Source organism: Podarcis bocagei, assembly GCF_964188305.1.
Source record: "Podarcis bocagei genome assembly, chromosome: 14".
Taxonomy (NCBI): domain Eukaryota; kingdom Metazoa; phylum Chordata; class Lepidosauria; order Squamata; family Lacertidae; genus Podarcis; species Podarcis bocagei.
Genome location: NC_138139.1, coordinates 54,515,338 through 54,543,104, shown reverse-complemented (window position 1 = coordinate 54,543,104; position 27,767 = coordinate 54,515,338). Strand labels below are relative to the sequence as shown.

The 27,767-nt window shown below is 48.1% G+C and overlaps 1 protein-coding gene across 2 annotated transcripts; it reads right to left on the bottom strand.

Moving 5' to 3' along the window:
* Nucleotides 1-1,112: 1,112 nt before the first annotated feature.
* Nucleotides 1,113-27,725, bottom strand: WIPI2 (WD repeat domain, phosphoinositide interacting 2). 2 transcript variants are annotated; one of them, XM_081169627.1, is made up of 12 exons: nt 27,399-27,725; nt 18,639-18,721; nt 15,197-15,366; nt 13,745-13,841; nt 13,168-13,265; nt 12,965-13,057; nt 11,208-11,278; nt 9,940-10,047; nt 7,395-7,559; nt 6,525-6,632; nt 4,959-5,056; nt 1,113-3,429 (listed from the first exon to the last, which is right to left on the bottom strand). In XM_081169627.1, exons 1-12 carry the CDS (start codon nt 27,470-27,472, stop codon nt 3,317-3,319), a joined length of 1,278 nt encoding a protein of 425 aa, XP_081025753.1. In that variant the 5' UTR covers nt 27,473-27,725; the 3' UTR covers nt 1,113-3,316. The 2 variants fall into 2 exon arrangements, with proteins under 2 accessions (XP_081025753.1, XP_081025752.1); XM_081169626.1 differs by having other exon boundaries at nt 4,926-5,056; nt 27,399-27,723.
* Nucleotides 27,726-27,767: the final 42 nt, after the last annotated feature.

Sequence of the window (27,767 nt, the reverse complement as noted above, 5' to 3'; positions counted from 1 at the left end):
GCTAGGGCGCACTCTGCACAGGCTTTTTAGAAACACACCCACTCCCAACCAATGCCACGCCCCACTCTCTGTTGTGCTTGGTGCCCATGGGTGCCCGCGCCACGCTGTGCCGGTTTAGCGTAGCGTGCAGGGAATCACTGAGTGGGCGGATCGGTTCAGGGGCAGCTTGTGGGCTGGTTAAACGGCCTTCATGAGCCGCTTCTGGCCCATGGGCCTTAGGTTGCCGACCCCTATTCCAGCCTATCAGCGAGCAGTGCCAAGGATAATTGCTTTGCCCTGGATGCTGGCAACCCATGCTTTGCCACTGCTTTCCAGGTAGACAAGACACCCGAGAGGCAAAGCCTGTGGGGCCTCTGGCCTGGGAAGTGCTCCAAGGGTCACATGGAGAGGTCAGAAGAGGGAGCTCACAGCCCCCAGGCCTTGACCACACCCTGCATCTGCTGCTCACACAAGCATTGCCTTCCTCCCTGATCTTGGCAAACATCCTTCTGCAGAATAGCGCCACCGACTCGCTACCTGTCTTTCCATGGCTGCTGTATGAGCAACAAGGTTTTCCTCCCAATAATCTGTGGTGCAGTCATGACTTCGCATGATGTCTATAGCTGCATTCTGCCCCCCCCCCCAAAAAAAACCAGGAGAGGTTTACCATCTAGTGGCACAACGAGAAACTGCTAGATGCTGGGAGGTACAAAAGCACACTACTAAATGTTGCTAGATTTGAAGCATTCCCCACCCCCCATTAATCAAGCCTATCTATCTATATCTATCTATCTATCTATCTATCTATCTATCTATCTATCTATCTATATTAAAAGGTCATTACAAAGCATTGTCTCATATTAGTTTCTGCTTAAGTATTGCTGGGTGGGATAAAGACCTGGGCAGCAAAATGCCCTGGGTGCTCGCTCGGTTTTACAAAGAGCATTCTTTCTTGCCTGAACTGAGCCTGGAATGCAGTTTGGGAGGGAAGCGAGCCCCCGTTGGAGGGAGAAACCCATGGGCATGTTTTCCCTCCCCCCCTTGAGGCAAACTCATTTTCCCTTCCTTGAGAGTGCCATCGTATTGGGTTTCACGATTCTTTCGTTGCCTGGAAGAGAACGCCACAAAAAAGGGAGAGTGAGTAATAATTTAATCGAAAAAGAAAAAAGAAAGCTGGCTGACAATCTAAGGAAAACAAGAGGTTCACACCCTAAGGGTTTGCACGCACACACCCACACACACACACACATTGCTGCTCATCAAAAACAAACTGGAAGGTTAAGAACCAAAAAAGGCACATTACAGCTCTGTAAAAGAGGGCAGCAGTTTTGCCCAGCTTTGGTCACTTCCTCGCGAGTCCCTGCAGTTCCACGAAAACCTGCCCCTCCTCCTGACGCAGGAACTGCTGTTCCAGCGGCTGGGAGGTGGGAGATTACATAAAGAATTGGAGGTTGAGAGGTCTGGGATGAAAACTGAGACACAGGTGCATGAGCTGTAGCTCAGGTGTGCTGCCACAAATGGAGGTTTGGGGTCCTTGACTGGAGTCACAACTACATGAGGGATCACAGGGCCAACCCTGGAAACGGAAACAAGCACTCCCTTCTCCAGTGCTGCATGGTAGAAGTTGCCCCATGTTTCGGTACCCCATGCTATCCATCTCCCAAGCCCCACTATGGGCTGCAGAGTGAGGCCACATTCACACCATGCATTTAAAACGCTACAATACCACTCAGAACAGGCATGGCTTCCCTCAAAGCATTCTGGGAGCTGTGGTTTAAGGTCCTAGGAGACCACCCCCTCCCCTCGCAGACCTGCAATTCTCAGAGTGGTGCAACCATTGGGGAATTGTACCTCTGTAAGGGGGTTTCCTAACAACTCTCAGCACCCTTAACAAACTATAGCTCCCTGGATTCTGTTGGGGGAAGCCATGACTGACTGAAGTGGTACCACAGTGCAGGGTGTGAAGGCAGATGGAGAGTACCAGGAACAGGGCGGCGGATTTCGACAGCGGCTCTGCATGTCACTTCGCCTTGGAGGAACTCGGGGAAAGTTCAAATATTGGCCAGCTGAAGGTGGCGCGGGAGAGGGAGAAGTCATGAGAGCAGGGCTGACAGATTGTGAAGGGAGCTCCAGCTGAAGGAAGATGCAAGGCTTTGCAAGGATTGAAGCAAGATGAGCAGATGGACGTGAAGGGCCAAAGGATGAAGATGCTTTCTGAGTTAACTGGCCAACACCTCTGAAACTGGAACACACTGACCCTACTTTCGGACAAAGACAGAACAGAAGGGAGAAGATTCCCCTGCTCCCAAAGAATGCCCAGCCTGCATTGGTCACTCTCTCAATTTCACGTCCCCAAAGAGAGGAAGAAGCGATAGCAGAGGCACACCATCCCCTCTGCGGAAGAGAACACAACAGTCCCACAAGCAAGGCAGCATTTAGAAGGAGTTTTTAATTAACAAAATGGTCCAGGGAAAAAGGAGGAGAGAAGGAGGTGGGGAAGAAAGGAGGGAATAAACTGTGAAGCTGGACAGGAGGGGGGAGGTTGTGTGATGGGAAGAACCCAAGAAAAGAAAAATAGAGAGAGATCGCTGCATGTTTCTAGGAGTTGCAACCGAAAGCCCATGCGCAAGAAACTACCTGGAACCTTTGTCCGGGTAGAATAAGCCAATGTCCTTCAAATCCTTGGGCACCCAGATGTGGAGGGACTAGAAGCCCCATCATCCATGACCATCGGGTCAAGCTGGCTGTGGACAATGGAAGTGGTAGTCCATCCACATCTGGGGATGGTAAGGCTGAAGAGCACTGGAAGAAGTCAAAGCACCCAGAAGCAAACTTTGCTGCTCCTCCCTTCACGGATGCCAAGTGTTATTTATGTACATGTATTTGTCTTCTAAAAAAAAGAGAGAGAGAGAGATAACCCCAGAACTCGGCAAACTTCTTCGTTATGAAGTGATCTGCTTGCTTGGCACAAGGCAGCATGCAAAGCTAGGAGGTGCCGAAGGATGCACAGAGAGAGCAGGTTTTGGCAACAGGAACAACGACGAAAAATATATATGCATATATCCTCACAGCTAAAAGGTAAAGCAGGATTTAAAAGCCACTGAAGTGAAACCATATATTTCCCCCCCACCCCACCCCCACCTCCATGGCATCAAATCAGCATTACGACTACAATGGTTTGTGTGTGTGTTTGTTTTAAAATGACTTCAGAGTCTTCCGCCGTCCTCCCTCTTGCTCTCAGCCCAGGTCAAGGTTCGTAGCAGCACAGACACAATAATCCTCCAGAGGGGTCAGGCCTGCGTCCTCGGCTTCAGGAGTGGAGTTCACAGGTCAAAGTTCAGTCCGTCCGAAGGATCATCGGGGGGTGCTCGCTGTCTTCGTCCAGCCGCAGGGTGCTGGCGTCCTCTTCCAGGCAAGCGCCACCAACCGCACCCAAGTCCTCGGTATAGGCTGGAAGACGAATGAAAAGTGCAAGGTTTTGGAAGCCACACACAGACAGGGAGAGCCTACAGTAACCAGGCGGGCAGTAGGTTGGCAAAGGTTACACTAGGGAATTACACACCGCATTTTCACAGCATCAACCCAAAGACAGATACTTCAAGATCTCTTGGCATGCAGGAGGGGGAAAGGGAAGTCAAAGGCTTTGTAAAAATGTCTGCAAACATAAACTCAGTGGAACAATACCTGGGATTCATTCACCCTTTTCAAATGCAATCTTTCACATGGGCATGGCAGATATCTAAGTGTTGTTTTAGGTCTACATTTTTCTGATTCAGTCATATTTATACATGATTGATTATCCTCAAATATGGTTACAATTTCTGGAAAAATTTGATGTAGATCACTGAAAAGTTGTCTGAACCATTCAACCTCATTACAGGCTAGAGATAGGCGAATATATTCTGCCTCAGCTACCAAACTTTGTTTTCTGGAGTACCACTCAATGAAAGTTTATTTATACATAAATACAGACGCAGATGTGGACTTTCTATCTGTAAGCACGCTTGCTCAGAGGGAAACTCAATTTAATTCCTAGCAAATATGCCTAGGATGGCAGCCTCAAGTGCTAATCTCAAGAGACCCAGGTAATCAAAAAGGCTTGACTGTCCACGGTGACACCCAGGCAGTTTGGCCACAGTAGGTGCCCCTTACTGGCTAGGGGCGGGTATGGCCAAGACGGAGACTGAAGGCAGAACACAGGATGGGGCAGAGGTGGCTTCAGGGGTCAATAGCCTCTTCTCCTCGCCACCCAGAGACCCAAAGGGACTGAAGTACCCTTGGTGCAGCGCAACCCCAAGTTCCTGACAAGCCTTGCGGGGTGGCAGCTTCCCGAGAAAGCAGCACTTTGAAGTGCAAGTGGGGGGGAATGAGTGCTTTTTAAAATGGTCAATTGGCTTGGGTATTCCTGTGCCCCATTTCATTTCAATACATTTATTACCATAACAATACAAGGAAGAAAGGGAGAAAGAGAGAGAGAGAGAGGAACCAACGAAGGAAGCTGCCTTATACTAAGTCAGACGGTTGGTCCATCTAGCCCAGTGTAGTCCACACAGACTGGCAGCTGCTCTCCGAGGTTCCAGGCAGGGGGACTTTCCCAGCCCAACCTGGAGATGTTGCCAGGGATTGAACCTGGGATCCTCCTACCACTAAATTACAGCCCATCCCCCAAAGACTGGATTACCATTTCTACATAACATTCAAGCTTTGTCAACACTTTATTCATAATAAAGGGGGATGCGATGTCTGACTTCTTGCCTCTGACAAGGAGTGGAGTAACGAAAGGACCAGGCCGAGTGGCTCATGCAGCCTTCTTGACCAGGGTGGTCTTCCTCTCCCAAGGGGCGAGGAAGGCAAGTCATGCCCTATGGGGAAGACCATGTGGAACTTGCCTCTGTGGGCACCCCCCTTGCAGGCTCCTCACTCAGCCACCCTGGTCCCATCCTTACCGTGCCTTGTAGGCGAAGAAGGCACGTAAGTACCTTTAGTCACAGCAGTGCTGTACGTCTGTGCTACTAGCGGCCGGTCGTGCGATGCAGATTCTAGGATTTCATTGCCTGGCTCCATGCTGCCATCCAGCCTATGGGAAGAACCAGAGAGCGAACGGTGACCAATGCAATCCTTAGAAAGAAAGACTGTGTTCGCTTTATGGTTTCATACACGCATAATAATAATAGTAAATTTTTATTTGTATCTGCCCTCCCCAGCCGGAGCCAGGCTCAGAGCGGCTCACATCTGCAATATGCATAAAAACAAGCAATCAATCGATTCAAATGCAACCCAAAATTAATTCAAAGAAATTAAAATTAAAGTTAAAACTGGACAAATGACAATCCTCAGGTTAAAATTGAAAGCGGTTAATACTCGCCAGGTATTAACAACCTGTACAACCTGAGCCTAAGATGGAGGGGCTCACCGCACTAACGCCCCAACAGATCTGTCTCCTTCATCAGTCGCAGCTTTGGATCCAGCACAGAGAAAGTGGCTCTCTGTGTGTCCAGCTTCCAGCCTGCTTCTGGCTCAGCTCATACACACTACTCTGGCTATGACTCTCCTACCTAGCAGCTAAAGGAGGGCAGGTGAAAAGCCCACCCATTTGCTCGATGGCACGTTCTTTGGTTATGTGGCTATGCAAGTTATGTTTAACGGGTCACCCAAAGCCATTGCTTTGAACAGGCATGTCCAAAGTCTGTTTCGAGGGCCTAAAGTCTGTCCCTTTGGTCAGCCCTCACTGCCCTTCACTTCATCAAATCTGGCCCTCTTTGAAAAAAGTTTGGACACCACTGGCTTAGAAAAAGGGACTGGTTTGGCAACCTTGCTCTCATGCCTTCTACCGCCACAGATATAGGATCCCCAAAACTGGAAAGGACTCAGGGCATCATCCAGGCTGACCCCTCCCAACTCAGGACAGTATATTTTGCTCAGCCTTGTGCTAACTTTTTAAAATTGTTGTAGGGCATTGGGCCTACTGTTCTGCGTTACGGTTTTACATATGCTGTACACTGCCCTGACACCTTTCTTTGATGAAGGGTGGTGTAAAAATATGTGACAGAATTAAAACAACTATGGTAGCAAACTGTGCATTAGAACTAACTATGGCTACCACAGCCACCTACAGTGGTGCCCCGCAGGACGAATGCCTCGCAAGACGGAAAACTCGCTAGACGAAAGAGTTTTCCGTTTTGGAGGTGCTTCGCAAAACGAATTTCCTATGGGCTTGCTTCGCAAGACGACAACGTCTTGCGAGTTCCTGCTGTTTTTTTTCCCTTCCCCCCTTTTCTAAGCCGGTAAGCCGCTTATCAGCTGATCCGATCAGCAGATAAGCCGCTAAAAGCCGCTAAAAGCCGCTAATAGCGCTAATCCATCAATGGGCTTGCTTCGCAAGACGAATAAACCGCTAGACGAAGAGAATCACAGAACGGATTCTTTTCGTCTTGCGAGGCACCACTGTATATGAAGGCAATGCTTCACCCTAGCTCTGAAACGGAACATCTCAAAACAAAAGAATGGGAGCATCTCACAAGGAGAAAGCAGGACAGGAGACTTACTTGTGCTGTTTCATCAGGGTGCATTCACCTCCCTCCTGGGGGTCCAGGTTGTACATGTACAGGTACCCATCTGCAGCTCCTACCAGCAGCCGAGGGATCTTCTGGATTCTGCAAGTAAATCCTAGTCAAGTTTAAAAATCTTACTATGTAAGATTTAACTATGTGTGTGGTTTTTAAAGTTGCTGCTTTCCTCCCAGCAGCTAAGTTCACATTACAAAGATCAGTGTAAGTCCAGCTGCACCGAATGGGAGTTACTTCAGAGTAAACATGCACAGGGGGACGCGGGTGGCACTGTGGGTTAAACCACAGAGCCTAGGGTTTGCCGATCAGAAGGTCGGCGGTTCGAATCCCTGCAACGGGATGAGCTCCCGTTACTCGGTCCCTGCTCCTGCCAACCTGGCAGTTCGAAAGCACGTCAAAGTGCAAGTAGATAAATAGGTACCACTCTAGCGGGAAGGTAAACGGCGTTTCCGTGTGCTGCTCTGGTTCGCCAGAAGCAGCTTAGTCATGCTGGCCACATGACCCGGAAGCTGTACGCCGGCTCCCTCGGCCAATAAAGCGAGGTGAGCGTCGCAACCCCAGAGTCGTCCGTGACTGGACCTAATGGTCAAGGGTCCATTTACCCTTTACCTTTTTAAACATGCACAGGACTTTGCTGTCAGCTGATCAATCAAGCCTCACAGGCCTCACTATTGTGCACAAAGGAACCTGGGTTTTGTGCATTATTCAAATGCAGTATGATTATTAAAAACAAACCAACCCAGATAGGTTCAGAAGGTCACGTTGCCACCCTTTTCCACCTCTACCTTTAGGGTGCTTGTGAAAGATGTGGGGAGAAGTCCCCTCCCCACCCAACGCTCCCGTACTTACGTGGCCAATGCACAGATGTTTTTGTGCCCACAGAAAGGGAGGCGGACGGTGGCAAAAGCTCGGCCTTGGTTGAACATTTCTGTCACCTGGGCAGGCAGGTAGTTTGTGGAGACCATCAGGACTTTCCCAAAGTAACCCGTCCAAGTCGTGGGCTCTTCCTGAGGTCTGGAAGCAAGGAAGTAGAGTGGAAATTACACTTGCACCACTTAATATATCACAAGAACAATTCTGCCATATTTGAGTATGTCTTGGCTTACAGCCACAGGCAGAAGCATAACTTCCTCTAAGTTTAAGCTGCTCTTTCAAGACATTAGCACAAGTCTTCCATTGCATTTGGGAAATAGACTGGCCTCTACAGAAAAGATGGGACTCTCCCCGTTCTGCCTCTGGAGATGCAGATGGATCTAGCTTTACTTTATTTCCAAAGACAGATTTATTTATTTATTTTTAAAACCTTTTCTTTCATGTTCTCTCTTCACTATATGGTTTACTAGAGCACTGCTTGCATTGGGTTTTTGCTTCGAAACAATGTGGCCTTAAAAATTATCCTATATTTACGTCAACAAGCAGCACAAATTTTAAAGAAACAGTATCATTGGTTGTTGTGTGTGCACACTGCCTTAACAGCCCAGTTCCACCCTGATTCTACACCAAGGCAAATATTTATCAAAAGTGATTATTATACAGTGGTGCCTCGCAAGACGAAATTAATTCGTTCCGCAAGTTCTTTCTTCTTGCGAGTTTTTCGTCTTGCGAAGCACGGTTTCCCATAGGAATGCATTGAAAATCAATTAATGCGTTCCTAGGGAAACCGCTTGCCAGGCTGGCGGTGCGGAGAAGGGCTTTTCTCCGCACCGCAAGCCTTCAGGACAGGTACGGGAACAGAGGGGAAGGCGCGCAGCGCTTCTCCTCTGTTCCCGGGGCTTGCGTGGGAGGAGGGTTTTTCCTCCCCACCGCCAACATTCAGAACAGCATTCTGAATGTTGGCGGTGGGAAGGAAAACCCTCCTCCCACCCCAAGTCTTCAGGACAGCCATCCGATGCCGGGCTGCGGGAGGAGGCGTTCCCCCCCCCGCCCGGCATTGGAGCTTCGTTCCGATGTCCGTTGGAGGGAGGAGACGTTCCCCCCCCCCGCCGGACATCGGAGCTTCGTTCCGATGTCCGTTGGAGGGAGGAGACGTCCCCCCCCCCCGCCGGACATCGGAGCTTCGTTCCGATGTCCGTTGGAGGGAGGAGACGTTTCCCCCCCCCCGCCGGACATCGGAGCTTCGTTCCGATGTCCGTTGGAGGGAGGAGACGTCCCCCCCCCCGCCGGACATCGGAGCTTCGTTCCGATGTCCGTTGGAGGGAGGAGACGTTCCCCCCCCCCGCCGGACATCGGAGCTTCGTTCCGATGTCCGTTGGAGGGAGGAGACGTCCCCCCCCCCGCCGGACATCGGAGCTTCGTTCCGATGTCCGTTGGAGGGAGGAGACGTTCCCCCCCCCCGCCGGACATCGGAGCTTCGTTCCGATGTCCGTTGGAGGGAGGAGACGTTCCCCCCCCCGCCGGACATCGGAGCTTCGTTCCGATGTCCGGCGGCGGGAGGAGACGTTCCCCCCCCGCCGGACATCGGAGCTTCGTTCCGATGTCCGGCGGCGGGAGGAGGTCCGAGGACAGTGGGGAAGACGCGCTGCGCTTCCCCGCTGTCCCGGAGATTTCCCTATGGGCTGTCGTCTTGCGAAGCAAGCCCATAGGGAAATTCGTTTTGCGAAGCGCCTCCAAAACGGAAAACCCTTTCGTCTAGCGGGTTTTCCGTCTTGCGAGGCGTTCGTCTTGCGGGGTACCACTGTATCCTGCTTTCCTAACAAATATAGAGCTCTGCAAATGCTCACAACAGCTAGTAATGATTCTGAACAAGGAAGAAAAGCTCATCTATCCAGGACAATATATAAGCAAAAAGCAAGTAACCCTAGAGTCAGCACGTCAAAAGTTTGGGAATTTTTTTAGCTTTAAACTGGCTCCTAAAAAGCTACCACTATTATGACCTACCTACCACTCAGTCATGCTCAGAACAGACCCACTGAAATCAATGAATGTGACAAACCTAAGACAACTGATTTAAATGGGTCTACTCTTGGTATGGATTAGTTCAGGGGTGCCCAAACTTTTTTCAAAGAGGGCCAGATTTGATGAAGTGAACATGCGTGAGGGCAACCAAAGTTGCTGAGCTATTTTTACAATTTCCCCACAAAGTTGTTCAGCTTTTTTTAGGATTGAAGTTGTTGAGCTTCAATCCTTGCCACGCGGGCCAGATTAAATTGACCGGCAGGCCGGATTAGGCCCCTGAAACGGACTTTGAACATGCCTAGATTAGTTGGACACAAGCCCTATTTAACCTAGGGGCCTGATGAATAGTGGCTGGGGAGAATATTCTGAAACAAGAGAGGAACACGGCAAATCTGCCCCTTCCAAGCCACACTGAAAGCCCTTAGCCTGAGAGATCAGAGGTGGTTTTCAGCCCACCCTGGATATAAGTGGGCAGCTATGGAAAGAAAGGTTTCCTTACTTCTCTTTCACAGTTTCTAATTTGAAAATGTGCACTGTCTCTGTGTTACTGGATGCAGACAGAAACATGCCGTCCATGCTGAAGGCCAAAGAGGAGATGCTCACACACCTGGAGGGAATAAGCAGAAAAGAAAACGGCCGGTCAGTTTCCACATCCCAACTGGAGGAAGAAGAGGTGGCAGCTAGACAGAGGCAACTGCTCCACATTCTACAGTGGCCTAGTTAGGGTCCCACCCATTTAACTGCTGGGGAATTCTGAGGCACCCGAAAACTTGCTCACTGCTTCCTGCTGCAAAACAAAGCTTTCGCCCTTCTGCAGATTTTGAATGAATTTATTAATACGGTCACAGACCAGTCACAACACACACAATATCGCAGATCATAAAAAAAAAACAGAGATACAGAGGACAATATGAATATAACAAGGATTTAAATATAAAAATTAAAATTAATTATTAGCGTGCTCCCTGTAGTTAACATTTAGGGGTTTGGTCATTATGGACTACCACTTGCTTCCTGCGATTAATTGCAGACACACAGAATTTGGCTACATTTAATGTAGTCTTGGGCTTCTTGTCCTCTAGCAGTAGCTTTAATCTATGGAGTTCCGATACTTTCCTGGACTTTTGCAAAACAGGTGTAATAAAAGTCAAACGTATATCCTCATAAAGACGGCAACGTAATAATAGTACGTGTAGAGCAGTTTCAACTTCCAACGAGCCACAAGGGCAGACCCGTGCTGTATATGGTTTACCCTCAAATCTGCCCTGAAGTAAGGCAGAAGGGAGAACGTTGAATCTGGCGAGAGTAAAAGACCGTCTGTATTTGGGTACCTGAAGACCTGACAGATAATTAGCTGGAGAGAAACCTCTCCCATGGTCCCTTATTGCTGGGTGTTTGATCATTTTGCCCATGTGGCATTGTAATTCTACGTCCCAGATATGCTGGCGGTATGAGCCAAAATGGCGACGGAGGTAGCAGACTAGCCAAAACCTCCCGTCTTCAATTAAGCTTTTAATTAGGTTTTAGCCATCTTCTGACCCTATGTTTATATTTTTAGTTGTCATTTTGTTTCCTTTGCTTTTAGCCTAATGGTTTATTGTTTTACTGTTTTCTTATCTACTGTTTTATGGCTCAACTTCTGCAGATTTTGGATTCCCCCCGCCATGAAGAAACACAGCTACCTATGACACAGGTTCAACTGCTGAGGAGGGGGGGGGGGGACCTCCTGCAAAGAGCAAGTTTCTGAGACTGAGCATTTTACTTCACCTCTTCACACCCCTTCGGAATTCAAAGAGTTTCTGTCCCTCTGGAATGGAAAATACCCGGATCACCGTCCCCTGTGGGGAAAAAGGAGGTGAGAAACAAAGACTTCAATGTTCAATTTAAAATAGCTGCTGCAGAGTCTCAATATAGTTCGAGAGCAGAGGGGCTGAACCTATCTAGCTCTGGGAGAGAGATCTTTGGCTGTCTCCACCCTGTGGGCCAACTCTGATGGCAGGTCAACCTGCCAGCCTGTCAAAATTCTCTTGTGCGGGGTTCCCAAGCATGGAAACCACAGTGGCAAGGGGTTTCCTGCGCTCTGGATGCCTCCCTACGCTTCTCCTTTTCGTCCCCAATGTTGGAGAGGGAAATGGGAGAAGGGGCTGGGAAGGCTTCAAACAGCAGTTTCAATTTAATGGAAACAGTTTCCTCCTCCTTGAGCAAGGCCTGCTCCTGCCATGTTCCAACAGAAGGAACAATCCAGAGCCCACTTGCAGCTCCGGAGTGTCCCCTTGAAGTCCCAGCCCCGCCCCTCCTGCACCATCACCTTTGACACCAGGTACAGAGGTGTGTGGCTTCTCCACAATGGCCTGTCAAGCAAAATGGGGAAGTCTGGTAAGCCACCTTTGACTCACAGCCCAGAGGTTCTCCACCCCGGTTATACTGGGAGGAACCAAAATGGCTGGGGTCGAAAGAGCAATTTTTAGATCCTTGGCCGTGTCCACTGGGGTTTAAAACCTCCATGCAGAACACATTCACACTGTCTTTTATTTATAAGACTACAGCTGTGCACAGCGCAACTTAAGGATTGCCATAAAACCAACACCAATGGAATTAAAAACAAAAAAGTAAATTAAAAGCAAACAGATTAAGAACAGGCTGGTATTCATTGCCAGCAGAGACTTGGGACGACAAATGAGTTTTACCCTAGAAGCCCCTGTCCCCACCAGATCACATGCTGCTTGCTTTGAGGAAGACTTGTTCGTTCTGTAAGAGTTTGCTCTGTGGCAATGGAAGGTGGGGCTTCCTGCCCAAGACGCACACAAACCTTGAATGTGCAGGACTGGTTATGGAGCACTTTGGACTCAGGACAATAAATTGAGTTGGAATCACAGAAATGAAGTATCCTGGAAGGCTGAATCAAATACATTTCAAGGTGTGATTTGAGATAAGGTTATCAGATTTTTTTCAATGAATCCGGGGACACTTTTCAACTTCAGTTGAATTCAGTGGATTTTGTCAGGGTAATGATTTGTAAATTTGGGGACTGTCCCCGGGAAAGGGGGACACCTGGTAACCTTAATTTGAGAGGATGAGCAAGCTTGGAAAGTGTAGGACTGTCATCAATGTCACTACCACATCACAGAGTTAATTCCAAGATACAGCACTGTACCTGCTGTGGGGTGGGACAGGGCAAACGGGAGAGATTTCCTGCCAGGATCTGTGAGAATGCTCATCAGGAATAACATGGTGCCACTGCAGGAAAAGCCCTGACAATACAGCTATACTTTAAAAGGCGGGCAGAACCCCACCTGATAAAAAGAACCAACGCACAGCTTAGCATGACAGGGTGTTCATAGCTGAAACAGCGGCTCAAGTCCTAAGTTGGAGGGTGAGAGGTTTGTGCTGACATTTTGGATTATTCCCAAGCAGAAATACTGCAGGAGGCTTCTGGGCACTTCAACTCACTCTTTCAAAAAGCCCACACAGAAATGCTGCCTTTGTTCCCGTTCAAAACAGAAGTCAGTGTATCAGGCCCTCACCTTTTCTGACGCCGTGGCCAGTTTTGTGCCGCTCGCATCAAAAGCTAGCGCAGCCAAAGGACTGTCATGAGCAGGGATCATGTTAGCAGCTCTCTGCAGAAGAAGAAAAAAGGGGCACAAGAGCTTAGCACAGGCGCAGCCAGCACCAAACAGGGAAGATCTCCTTGGGCACAGGAGCAGGAAAGATGCTTGTGGAACCTCACCAGATTGATGGTGTCAAAGACCTGGACTTCCCCAATAGTGGCACTGCCTGGGTAGGCCAGGTAGCAGTTGTCGTTGTTTATGGACAGCGCACACAAGCCTAGGGACAGAGAGAAAAGGGGGGCATTGCCTCAGGCTACAAACACGTCAAGGAGGATTGGGAAGGGAAAGCAGCCGTCACTGAGGCTTGCAGGACAGGGTTTGGAGTTCCTGTGGGTGACAGGGAGCATTTTAAGGTGGCCTTGTGGTTGGGACTCAAGGCGGTTCGCACGAACAGCACAGGTAAAATACAAAAAGCTAAAAACCACACAGCCTTTTCCTTTAAAAAGTCAGTTCCCCAAGGCCTGTTGGAGCAAACACCTGCCAGGAGAAGGACAACAGGGAGAAAACCAGCGCATTTATGTCTGTAGTCATATGCTGTAGTCATATGCCCCTTGAAGAATATGCAACCAGGAGGGTCGACTATACAAACACACATTTAATTCTTGACTGAGCTACCCTCCTAGCAGAATTACAGCTGGGTGGTGCTTTCACTGTGTCAAAGATTATGTGTGGGAAATGGAGAATGGTCTCCTTTACCTGCGGGGTTGGGGGGCGTCTCCCTGATGGTATGCAACACCTTCATGTCCCGGATGTTATGTATGTACAGAGACTCTTCTAAGCACACGATCAATCGCTGAGGAGGGAAATAAAAAAAGGAGAGGGAAGAGAATGAAGAGAAAATCCTGAAGCAGCGTAAAACCTTCAGAGTGAAGTTTCCTAGGGAAGAAAGTTAGCGACTAGTGAAGGCAGTTTTAAAATCTGCCAGCCTGGATTATATTGATTTAGAAGCGCAAGGCAAAGCCTCCTTTCCCACAACTTAGGCGAGGCAATTGTGATCACCTGTTATTAGGAGGCCTCACCTGATCCTGACCTCAATTCAAGAAAGATCCTGACTGCTCTTCGCCCTACAGGCAATGTGTGTTTGTGTTCTGGGACAGAAGGAAGTGCAATTATCACCTCGCCCTGCACAACAAAAATATCTGTGCTCAAAATAAATAAGGGTTCATTAGAATTTCTTGCAGTCCATCAAGGGACAAAATACTAAGCAAGATTCCAACAAAAATTCCATGATCATTATTTATTGGATTGGATAAGTGACTGACTACTCACCAGTCACCCTGTTAAGCTAGAGCTAGTGGTGCTATGTTCAAGTCTGAGAATGGAGGCCTGGGAAACAGGCACTTGCCTGGTTGCTATCAGCAAGCAAAACCTGCCTCCAGGGAAATTTTACCCAAGAATCTCCCCCCCCCCCCGCTTTCCAATGCCTCTGATGCCACAAAAATCACTTAATGAAGCTATGCATGGCCGGTATGAGCATGTCACAGGGACAGGAGGAAATTCATCTGCATGAGCCCCTACCTGCAGCAGCTGAGTCCAGAAACAGGGTCAACTCCTATTTTCCTGTCTTCACTGTACACAGAAAACTAGCATATAATATTGCTCTTATAGGTTAGCTTTCTATGAGATATATAGTTTTTTCTTTGTTTGGTGCAAGGAGAAGCGTTCAAGTCGCAAGAGGCCCCTGTCAGCAGCATAAGTGTGTCCAGAAAAAGAAGTTTTGTTGTCCCTTCTACTGTTAGAAAGAACCAGTGCCACAAAACCCAGCCACTTGCAACCACAGTTTCAAACTTATTCCTAGACACTGGGCTGACCACAAATAAAGAGGCCTTTTGTCCTTTATGCTTTACATTTCTGATTCTTTGTTTTCTTTCTTTTTGTTACGGTTGCCCTTTTCTCTTGTTGCTGTGGTTTGTATCCTGCCTTTCCTCCAAGGAGTTCAAGGTGCCTGACATAGTTCTCCTCCCTATTTTATCCTCACAACAACCCTGCGAGGTAGGGTAGACTGAGAGCAAGTGACTGGCCCAGGGTCACCCAGGGAGCTTCATGACCAAGTGGGGATCTGAACTCTGCTTAACCAAATCAATAAAATACTAAATGTGAATGAAAAACAAAAGAAGCCTGAGATGACGCAAAAGCATCACGACTCACCTGCCTGTTAAGCTTGACAGCCAGGATTGTATTGGAATAGCTGTAGTTGCAAATCTCTGTCCCCTTCTTGAAGTGGCAAACTTTCAGCTTGCGGGGGGCTTTGAGGCTCACTATGGCCACCAAGCTACTGGAAAAGAGCCTCTCCACAATGCACACATCTTCTGTGTCAGCTGCAGGGGTGGAAAGGAGAGGTGTAGGAAAAAGTTGACAAAATGAAGGATGAAGGTGTACAAAGGAGCTGTTCACAAATCAAATCAGAATTTCAATTCACTCCTCTTGCTGCTGACCTGCCCTGTTCTCCTGCCTCATCTGCCTGCACCTCCCACCCCAGAACCAGCAAAAGCAAAGGTGCAACCCGACTCAAAATACAGTAATTAAGAGTCATACCCCCTTCTTAATGTGTCTGGAGACGCTGCGGTTTCAAAACTGTATTCAGGTGAACCTTAGGGTTTCCTGGAACCTTTTGAGGGTATAGAGTGGTACCTCAGGTTACATACACTTCAGGTTACAGACTCCGCTAACCCAGAAATAGTACCTCAGGTTAAGAACTTTGCTTCAGGATAAGAACAGAAATCGTGCTCCAGTGGTACGGCAGCAGCAGGAGGCCCCATTAGCTAAAGTGGTGCTTCAGGTTAAGAACAGTTTCAGGTTAAGAACTGACCTACAGAACGAATTAAGTACATAACCAGAGGTACCACTGTAGTCATTTTTGATAAGCTTTGCTGAAAGAACTTTGCAATTTGCAGTTGCTGGGGAGTAGAGCATGTTCTGTGTCACCCTATCCATTCACAATGGAGATGCCCAGTAAGCCTGGCTGTGGCCCTACATCCTCCAGAGTCATCCCCTCCTCCCGCAAAAAAAAAGTCAGGTGGCCTGTAAGGCATCTCATCCTGATGCAGAACTCCAAAGCTTGAGCATCCCCAGGATATGGCTCTCCAGGAAAGAGAAGCCTACCCCCTGCTTTAAGAAATTGGTTCCACTGTTCAGCTACTCTCACCGTCAAGAAGATTCTCCTAATATTCAACCGAAATCCATCCTCCTGTAACTTAAACCCATTAGAATCCTCTGTGGCATGGACAATGGCTGATCAGATGGCAAGTCTATATGCAAAGGATTCCCTGAGGGAAGGCAAATCTGAAAACCATTTGCTGACAAGAGGGCTAACCCTAAAACACTCATATCAGATTGCTAGTGTGTACACTTACAAAGAAACTCCATGGAAATCAAATGGGACATACTCTCAAGAAAGTGTGCCTAGGATCAAGGTGTTAAGATTGCTCCTAAAGATCTCCCATCCAAAACTTTAGGCACGTATGGTCACAATTACCTTATTTTTCTATTTAAAGAGGAACAGGGTTTGAGGGAGAGAGACTGAACTGGGTGAGAACATGCAGGTGCTTGACTAAACTGCAGCTGGCTAGAGCTTTGCTCTTCCCTGAAGATCAATAGATTGACATATCTGAGGCTAGGCTGGCTGTAAATAGACCTTAATATTACAGCAGGAAGAGCAAAGCTGCTAAGTGGGGGAAGACAACAGAACGGGAGGGAGCCCAACCTTCTGCTTGCTGAAGATGAGCAAGCTGTAAATAAAGAGCCTGCTAAAAGCATGTGCCATGGAACAGATTTCAAGCAGCTACAGAGGCTTCCTGGCCAAAACCATTAGTATAAATCTTAACTGTATCAAGCAGTGCAACGGTTGACATTTGCCAACTAGGAAAACTGCCAGAAGTTAAAGCCTGAAGGGGTTCTGGTTCATCTACTGGGTCTATCAAGCAAGCGCCATTTCCGTTACCAAGGGCAATTCACTCCTTTCAGATAATCTGCTCCAAAAGCTCAGCAAAAATGAAAAAAAGAAGACAAACTGTACTTGTGTGATTTAGTGGGTGGATTTCCCCACACTAAGCAGAGGTGTGAGTTTGGGGGGGGGGGCGGCTCATCAAGTCCTAATCAATGCCTGCCCATCGAATGAGGCGAAACACACCCAATTTACCCAGCAGAGTGAAACACAAACAACGGCACCACGCAGGGATTTTGTCCTTTAGGACAGTACCACACTTTTGTGTGACAAGTTTGTTTTCTGCACAACACACACGTTGCAGGCTGTGGTACAACCATGTCTCTTAGGTACATGTATATGCCCGTATGTTGTCACGGTTTGCGCTTGCTCTGGGAAAACATTTGTGTACAAACGGCAAACGTGTTTTCCCATGTAAATTACAAAGCTATCCTTGAACTTGGGTACCTTTGCACCAATGTTCAAAAAGCTGAGCGTGATTCATCTCGTATTCCTGCACAACTACATAAAATGCTTGGTAATGTGAAAAGATACCAATGCTCCAGCCAAGGCCACACCGTACAGCCAGATACCCTCTTTGTGCTGAAAATGGGGGGGGGGGGTAATGTCAAAAACACATTGGGGGAGCAAACAGCATAAGACACCCAAAATGTGGCAAGAGGGGACAGAGGGGAACAGATACTCCCCTCCACCCTCTGTTCAGAATCAAAGCTTCCAAGCCAGGAAGAACTCAAGACACACATCGCAAACACCGTAACTCAAGAGTCACATTTCTTCTGGTTTGATGCAAAGCATGACGTGAGTTGTTAAAAGGCAAATGAGACCTCCCAGTTAGAGAAAGGCTGGGTCTGGTGGTTGAGTCACATGGACACAAGCTAGGAACACATTTGTGCCAGGAAAGGGGGAGTTAGGACCCAGGGATGTTGAGCTGTTCACATGGGGCTAGGGCAGCATGTAAATGGACCAACTGCAGATCATGGGAATGCAGAATGAAGAATCTGCTGAACCCATGTTGAGACCAAGTCGAATTTTTTTTTTTTAATGAAGGTGCAGAGTGGGGCAGAAGCAAGCCACCGTTGACCCCCATTAACCACAGATGCATCATCTTCTTGGAAGTGGCAGAGCTGCCACAGGGACCCCAATATACCACTTGTGGTTTATTATCTCTCACTGAAGTCATGAACCACAACCCTGTAGGACAGGTTCGCTGCTTGCCAGCAGTGCAACAGCAGCTGCCCCCAGCAGCCAGCACCAACTGGATTTCTGCCTGCAGTCAGCAACACACTGCTGAAGATCTTGCATGTGCTGGGGCTAGAGACTCCCATTTTAGGTGGCCCAAACATCTCTCTCTCCCTCTTTTGCTTTGGAGGCTTCTGGAATAAGAGATGCAAAAAGAACTTTTTAGAAAGAAGCTCCAGAAAAATACCAAACATACAAGCTCGGATGTTTGGGGTCAAGGAGCTGGCCGCTGTCCTTGCAGCTAGGAGGGCAAGCCCAGGGATCAAGTCAATTAGGTAACTAAGGCTACTAGAGCAGGGGGCAGTCAATTGGAGGAGAAACTATCTGCTCAGTCCAAAATGTGACCACAACATAAAGATGGAAGGGGGCATGGGCTGGGGTAGAAGGGGAATTAAAATATACACTTACTGCATTCATAGATCTGCTCCAGTTTATCCACAGAAGAAAGGGAGAAGAATTTGTAACCTGATTTGCTGCCAACAGCTAAGGACCTGCAAAGCAAGACATGAGGTCAATGAAGCATGGGAACGGAACAAACTTGCCGTTTCACACAGAAAACCAAGCAGCAACCTCCACCAACCTGATGCCCTCCCGGAAGTATTGGACTATATCAGCCCCAGTGAAAGTGGCTGTGCTCACTGGGGCTGGTGAGAGTCATGCCCAAATTACCAGAGGGCACCAGGTTGGCAAAGATTGCAACAGAGCACCCCAAGCTCTCTCACAAGCGCGTTCAGCTTCACAGTTTGTCCTGGATCATCACGTGCTCACCAATTTCATCATCCAGGTACGTGGCTGCTTGCAAAACCAAAATAGCAGCCCCATTCTTTTCTTTATTTGCCTTACTGCAGAAATAAATGCAGAACAAGGTTCCAAAAGAGCATGCTGCAAGGAGCAGTAAGAGCAGAGCACAGAACTATGTGCATATTGATAATGGCTGTGTGATTTGTTTGCACCCGTAAGATAGTGCTTTCTTTGCATACTGCATTCCTGGCATGGGGCAAACTGTTTCTCTTTGAGTGGCCTGGGGAGGGGGAGAAATCTAAGTGCTTTCTTTTTCCAAAGTTATTGCTAAGACATGTCCTCAAGAGAGTTAGATATTGACCAGACCAAATAACTGACACATGAACACAAATCACATGACAGTTCATTTCCCCTTAAGAGACACAACTCTTTGGGGAAGCTGAAATGCTTAGTTGTAATGTGCGCCATGTAGCGAAAGCCTTTATTTTTAAGGCATTTGTTGTTCTGAGGTTTGTGCAACTTGCACTGCCCATTGTCAATTGTATCAGACGCTAAATCAAATGACCAAACCCCACAACAAGCTGTTGTGCTGATGACCTAGCAAAAAGGCCTGATTTTTGGAGAGCCAAGTGGATCAGCGATAATCCTGTCATTTAGAAGCTGGGGATAGCAAGCAGAGAAGCACTGTGTCATTTTTATTACATGCCGGGGAAATCACTCACTTCAACGTGGCGTGCCTGTGCATTTTCTTGCACTGAAGGTCACACAAAACAGCTGCATGTTGTTTTGACAGGTAATTCAAATAGACATAACAATGTAAGTGTTTTCTGCAGCAAAAAAAGGGGAATGGAAGGTGGAATCCAGAAGGTGTTGTGTACACAATGTGACAAAAGCACAACTGCCTCAATCCATATATAGCCCACTTGTTGACACGACAAAATGTGGAGGGGATTCTTTTTTTGGGGGGGAGGGGGAGGACAGAACCCCGGCCTTGCCCCTGCTCCCCAACCAAAGGCTGAACCTATCACTGAAAGCTGCTTCACACTATGTCAGACCTTCGGGTCTGTCTCGCTCAGTACTGTCTCCACTGACTGGCAGTGACTCTGCAGGGTTTCTGGCAGGAATGCCTCCCAGGAGATGCCACTGGGATTGAGCGAGGGACCTTCTGCATGCAAAAAAGATGCTCTGCCATTCAGCTGTGGCCCTTCCCTATTTGACCAAGAGGATGCACATTCAACCCAGTCTGTAGCTCACGTTCGCACGTCCTGTTCCCTGTCCTGTTAGGGATGTGAACTTCCCTCTACAAGTATGTACCTAGGGGGATCGAGGCAAACATCTTGCTACGGCCTTCTCCTAAAGCAGGCACGTCCAACTTCCAAGAGACTGCAATCTACTCCCACTATAAAAAACTGGCAGTGATCTACCCGTTGGATTGACCAGAGTTGTAGAGCTTCGATCGACCAGGGACACCCCACAATCAACCAGTAGATCGCGATCGACTAGTAAGACATCCCTGTCCTAAAGGACTAGAGATTCTGGTGTTCATGGTATAATTCTGCCCACTTTCCATCTCTCCCCGCCCCTCCTTAGGATCTCTGAGTTAGCAATGCCATCGTACTGCCTGCGAGAACAGCAGCTACGAAGAGAAAATGAAACAGGGGGAGGGGAAAATTGTTCATGCAACACCCAGCCCCCATTCTGAGGTCTGATTGGAAGACCTGGCTTGAAAGATAAAGAGCATCTCCCTGTGCCATTATCCTTCCAAACACCACCAAAGATCGATTACTAACATGCTGTGATATGTGGTTGTAAATAATTAAGACTACACTTGTCAGAAGACAAAACACACAGTGTGGTTGCAAAACACTTCCTTTGAGCATCTTACACAAGTCTCTCAACAGCAGGCACTCTGCGCATGAGGAGGAGGCTCAGGATCTGCTGGCAGATCTCTGGGTAATTTGTCGCAGGTGGGCAAGACTCCCAATGTTTTAAATGACAGCAACTTTCCCCACCTAATTAGGCTGCTGACCTGAAGAAAGCAAACCATGAGAAGACTTATAGGTGAAAGGACTGAGTTTGGTCCAGTTCAGTTCTGGTACTAAATACAAATTCCTGGGCTCAGAAAGTGCTCAGAAGTATCCTGTTCTAACTGAACATCCTTTGCACCTAGCTCTGGTTGGTAAATATTGAGGTTCTCATTTTAAAAAACATACACTAATCATATCTGACAAGCCTCAAATAAAGGTAAAGGTAAAGGGACGCCTGACCATTAGGTCCAGTCGTGACAGACTCTGGGGTTGCGGCGCTCATCTCGCTTTATTGGCCGAGGAAGCCGGCGTACAGCTTCCGGGTCATGTGGCCAGCATGACTAAGCCGCTTCTGGCGAACCAGGGCAGCGCACACAAACGCCGTTTACCTTCCCGCCGGAGCAGTACCTATTTATCTACTTGCACTTTGGCGTGCTTTCGAACTGCTAGGCTGGCAGGAGCAGGGACCGAACAACGGGAGCTCACCCCATCGCGGGGATTCGAACCACCGACCTTCTGATCAGCAAGTCCTAGGCTCTGTGGTTTAACCCACAGCGCCACCCGTGTCCCACTAAGCCTCAAATATATTATTATTATTAATGTGATAAGTGGAACTGTGGCATTCTGCATACAAGACCAGAGTACAATGTAAGAACAAGAGACCACAACATTTCTTTCAAGATAACCCCTATATCCACCTGAAACAGAACACTGTTCTTCATATCAAAACCCTTCTTTTTATTGTTGCTCAAGATGTACTCACTGCTGGGGAATTTATCAACAATAATCACAGAAATCAATTCTTTCACTCCACACACTTTTATTTCAGTGTGAACCTACAGCAAATGATATCCACAAACCTCTGTACCACAACAGGAAGGTCTAGTTTCACATTCCTGCAATGAAAAGGGGGGGGGGGTAGAGCTCTGCCTAATCCTAAATTCAGTGCTTTTATTTAAATAAGTCCACACCATAGTGCTAAAATTCCCAAGTTTTGTCACTTACACTTTCTGTAATTTAATTTTATCTACAGTACTAGTGTGTTTTGTGAAAGGGGTTAAGATGGTGCAACTATGCAAAAACACATATACCAGAACCCATGTGTGCAATCTATCTGCAAGATCTCAACCAGCTGGTTTTCAGTCATGCAAGGTTGAAATCACACAAGTTAATTGCATGCAAGGTGTGATCATACTATATTTAATATCATTGTACTGGGCTGAAGAATTTACTTCTCTCTAGGGATATGAACTCAGATCACTTTCTTTCACAGGGAGAGCGGTTTTCTATTACACACACTGACTAAAGAATTTCATACACTGGCCAGACTATGCAAGCCTATTTGTGGAAGGGCTGTGGTGGGACGGAGTCAAGAGAGCCAAGCTTTTGAGGAAAGGATCAGGCTCCTAGACCTTTGGGCCCTTCGATCTCAGTGAGTCACCCAGCATCAAGGAAAGGAATTTTGTGTGGCTTCCCTTGTACACAAAGGAAGCAGTCATTCCAAAAACAGCCCAACGGCACAGCTCTCCTGATCATTTCCTCTTATTCACTTCCCACGGGTGATGCTCCTCCCTGCAAAATGGCCTATTTATCACTGCCCCATCAATTGCCTCTTAAGCATTTCAAAACCCTCGCACTCTGACTACACACTCCGACTTCTTTCCCATGCACTTCAGTGTGAGCCCAGTGTGAGAGGCAAGAACTCTGCAGTGTTTCAGCTTGCTTTTGCTCCCATTATAGGAAGTCCCACACCAACACCAGGCCATCTGGCCCACAAAGCCACAAATTTGGGGACAAGGAGAGGGAAAGGGGAGACCCGGACACACACACACACACACACACACACACACTTTGATTTGGGGGTGGTTATACCAAATTTATATATGCAAAGAATAAGAGCTTGATTTACAGCAGGGATGTGGCCCTCCAGATGTTGTTGCAGTCAGACTCCCATCAGCCTTAGGTAGCATGGCCAATGGGAGCTGTGGACCAGCAACACCTGGAAAGCCACAGATGTCCCATTCCTGACTTACTCCAAAGTCAGTTGCTTAGAATTACAGGGTAAGGTTCATTAACAAAGCAGGGCTTACTTCTGAGTAAACATTAGGGCCCTCTCTCCCCCCGAAGGCTAATTGCATCAGGGCAGTGGGTGTCTTCCAGGAAAAACTATTGGGTGTCCACTGACTTCAATGCACCTAATGTTTGAGCACTGTCCACACAAGAGAGGTGTGATAACTCTACTGCAGTCCAAAAACATCTGGAGGGCCCCAGGTTGGCAAAGGTTGCCTTGAAAAGGACAGAGCATCTCTTACACTGTTCATACCAAAGGCCTTCATACTATGTTCCAGGAAACCCTGACGTTCCTGGGAAGTTTAATGTAAGTTTCTCAGGGAGTGGATCAGAGAGGCTGCTCTGAAACAGAAAAGGCTTGCCCCCTGCGACACCCACCCCCACATCCCTTACCCGGTGCAGCAGTAGGAGAGCGCAGGGCATATTCTAGGCCACACACTCATGGGATTTGTGGGGAAGTCCAACAAGCCTGGGACCCCACCCCCAGGCCCTAACACAAGACTGCCAAGAGTAGACAAGTCAGGGCTAAATGGATCAAACCTCTGACTCAGCATAAAAAGCAGTTTCATATGCCCAAGGAAGGGTGCTTTGGGGATTGCAGCTGAATCCAAATTGGGATTCCTCAGAACTGTGCCTGAAGTGCTTGCCAAGGACTTCAAACCCCTCCTCAAAGCCTTCCCAGTGAAGTTTTCATACTGCAATTAAACTGAACCTAGGTATGCGTAAGTGCAACATGGTATATTCTGCCTACCCTTCCTCTGAGAATTATTAGTTTACAACCCAGCTTTTCTCCAAGGAGCACAAGGCAACATACACAGTTTGCTCCCCCCCCGCCCCGCATACTTTTATCCTTACAACAATCCTGTGAGATAAGATTAAGAGGTAGTGACTGACTTGATGCCACCTGGTAAGCTCTATAGCCAAGTGGGGCTTTAAACTTGGCTCTCCCCAGTCCCTCCCAGCCAAAAACTTTAACCACTACACCACAGTGGCCCTTGTGTTATCCTCTATATTGTAAGTTCGAGGCACAGACTTGTCCTTTCATTCTTTCTGAAGTGTGGTGTAGTGGTTAAGAGCGGTAGTCTCATAATCTGGGGAACCGGGTTCGCGTCTCCGCTCCTCCACATGCAGCTGCTGGGTGACCTTGGGCCAGTCACACTTCTGTGAAATCTCTCAGCCCCACTCACCTCACAGAGTGTTTGTTGTGGGGGAGGAAGGGAAAGGAGAATGTTAGCCGCTTTGAGACTCCTGAAGGGGAGTGAAAGGCGGGATATCAAATCCAAACTCTTCTTCTTCTAGAACCCAATGGGTTCTATGGGATTTGCTCTCACTGCAGGCATCAAGAAAAGAGTTCCACTTCACCACTACCAATCCCTCGTTCTCCACCTGCCCAGGCCATCAGTCGTGATCTTTTCTCCACCAACGCCTTCCCGAAGCCTTCTTCAGTGAGACACACTGGAGATTTAGCAGTCTCCCTCTTATGATCCCCAGCAACTTGCTTCTAAGCAAGCGTGCCTAGAACTGCAGATATGGTGCATGCTTACTCAGCAGTAAGTCCTACTTTTCCCAACCCTCAAGGTGTTCTAAGCTCAGGAAGAAGGGTGTGTGTGATGATTCGAGGTTCTAACCCTCATCAAAGCACCTCCACGATGGAGAAGGAATTGCAAGTTAAATATGTCCCTGCCAAGAACCTGTTTTAAAAACACAAGCATCTTGCAGCACATACACCTTCCAGACAGGTAGCGTGTTAAGTCTGTTGCAGCAAAAAACAAAAACGAGACTTGCGGTATCTTACAATGCTAACCAATATATACCGTAAACTGTCAGGGGTCCTTTACCTTTTTTTTACTTTTGTTCATCTTGTCAGATGTATGAATTGCAATCCTGAACTGGCAAGTACACACAACTGTGTGTGCGCGCACCCCCACCCCCCAACACATGGTTGGGAAAGGTAGTTAAGTAAGTTCAGAGGGAAATGAAAAGAAAAGAGGACATACAGGGACAATTACAACATAGCTACAGTGACCAATTAACAAGGCAGGTTTGGCAACAGCATGAACAGCTTGGCAGTGGTTATCTCTCACCCACCTGAGATCCCTAAATAAAACAGTGGCCATCTGAATAACTTGGCAAACTCCTAGTCGCTCACAGAATTGGCCAGATTCGGATTTATTTGCATCCAACCATCAGAATGTTACTAAGCAAAAGTTAAGAAAGGGAGCAATATACTTGTATGAAAGTAACACAGCAACATGTAAAAAGAAATTAAAAAGGCAGAGAAAGAGACACAAACCTAACAACATACCATATGAACATTAAAATTATTAACCTCCATGGCAAACCACAACATTTATCTGTAAGGCTAGGATTTTAACACACATTAAAAAAGATAATCTGAATCTTCCAGGCAAGACACAGCAACCTCCTTTAAAAGAAAAGAAAGGAGTTATCCAGAACTCTTCATTATGCTAGATCAGCCTTCCCCTCTACCTGGTGGCCTCCAGATGTTGGCCAATGGGACTTGCAGTCCAAAACATCTGGAGAGAATCAAGTAGGGGAAGCTAGCTGGTAAATATGGAACCAGCAGCAGCCAACTTTGAAGGCAATGATTACAAAATCCAATATACCATGTGAATTCTTCACTCAAAATATGAACACTGCATAGGAACACTGGTGCAATGGTTGAGCACTGGTCCAGGACATGGGAGAAACCGGGGCTCAAATCCCCAGTCATGAAGCTGGCTGGGTGTGACCATGGAAGCCAGTCAACTGCCTCTCAGCCTGAACTACCTCACAGGGCTGTTGTGGGGATTAAGTGGGGAGAGGGAGAACTACGAATGTTGCCACCTTGAGCTCCATTGAGAAAAAGGTGGGATATAGATTAAATGAATAAATAATAATAATAATAAATACAGGATCAGACCAGAACCTGGGAAAGAGTGGGTACGAATCCTCATTCAGCCATGAAGCTCACTGGGAGCGACCTTGGAAGACAGCCAACTGCCCCCCTCTCTTTGTCTAACCTACTCACAACTAGATAGCTCAGTTGGTTAGAGCCTGGTGCTGATAACACCAAGGTCGCAGGTTCAATCCCCCAAAAGCCCATGCGAATACCTGCATTGCAGCGGGTTAAACTAGATGATCCTCAGCGTCCCTGCAATTCTACTTCCCAGGGGTGTTGTGAGGATAAAAAGGAAAGGCAGTGGGAACCATAATACACCTGGCTTGATCTCCTTGGATTTTTTAAAAAAGGAAGAAAGCAATAAAAATAAACGAAGAAACGAATAAATCCTGGGTGTGCGTGCCTTCTCTTCCTCCCACCCCCCGCCTCATTTAGGGACATTTCTTCTCCAAACTCTCCCTCTTTCAAAGGAATATACACTGCACATTTAAAACAGCATAATTAACAAGATATAACATATTACCATAGGGACGCGGGTGGCGCTGTGGGTAAAAGCCTCAGCGCCTAGGGCTTGCCGATCGAAAGGTCGGCGGTTCGAATCCCCGGGGCGGGGTGCACTCCTGTTGTTCGGTCCCAGCGCCTGCCAACCTAGCAGTTCGAAAGCACTCCCGGGTGCAAGTAGATAAATAGGGACCGCTTACTAGCGGGAAGGTAAACGGCGTTTCCGTGTGCGGCTCTGGCTCGCCAGATGCAGCTTGTCACGCTGGCCACGTGACCCGGAAGTGTCTCCGGACAGCGCTGGCCCCTGGCCTCTTGAGTGAGATGGGCGCACAACCCTAGAGTCTGTCAAGACTGGCCCGTACGGGCAGGGGTACCTTTACCTTTTAACGTATTACCATAAGCATAGGACATATCTGCTGTCACTGCCAACCCATGTCTGTGGAATGCTCTCCCCAGGGGAGTCAGCCTGGCGCCTTCATCATGCACCTTTAGGCGCCGGGCAAAAACATTCCTTTTTAACCAGGCCTTTGGTTGACCTGACTGACACCATATACCTTTTTAAAATGTGGCTCTTTCTGGGGGGAGGGGGTGTTATTGGGTTATTGTTTTTATTTTGATTTTATATACTGTATTGCGATCTTTTTTGTGAACCGTCCAGAAACCTATAGGTATAGGGCGGTATATAAATTCAAACAATAAATAATAATAATAATAATAATAATAATAATAATAATAATAATAATAATAGTAATAACAATAGCAGCAATGCGTGCAGGATCTCAGGTATAGCAACTCAACCACGCGCACGCGCAGTACCGGGGCTCCAGGTGGGGGATCCTCCCGAGTTTTCGAACCTTCGTCTCCCCCCTCCTTCCGCTCCCCCCCGCGTTCTCTCTGGGCCACGCCCCCTCCCCCCTCTGGCCTTACGTGTTGTCCTGGTTGAAGTTGGCGAAGAGCAGTTGGCCGGCGCCGGCCTCGCCGCTCTGACTGGCCAAGTTCATGGCTCTCCCTGGCGGCGGCGGCGGCGGCGCCCCCCCGTCCCCGGCCGGCGGGAGGGCAGCGGAAAGAGGCCTGTCAGCCTCGACGGCTCCCGGCCCCGCTCGGCTCCGCCGGCCGCCTCCTCATCCCTCTCAGCGGCGCCTTGTTTACGCTCCGGTAGTGGCCGGAGCCTTCAGCGCGCCTGCGCCAACCCGCCTACTTCCCTCCTCGCCGCGGCGAAAGCGGGCCGCCATTGGCGGCGCTTCCCGACCGGCCACCGTAGCGCCCGTGCGCCTGCGCGGTTTCCGGAGAGAGGCG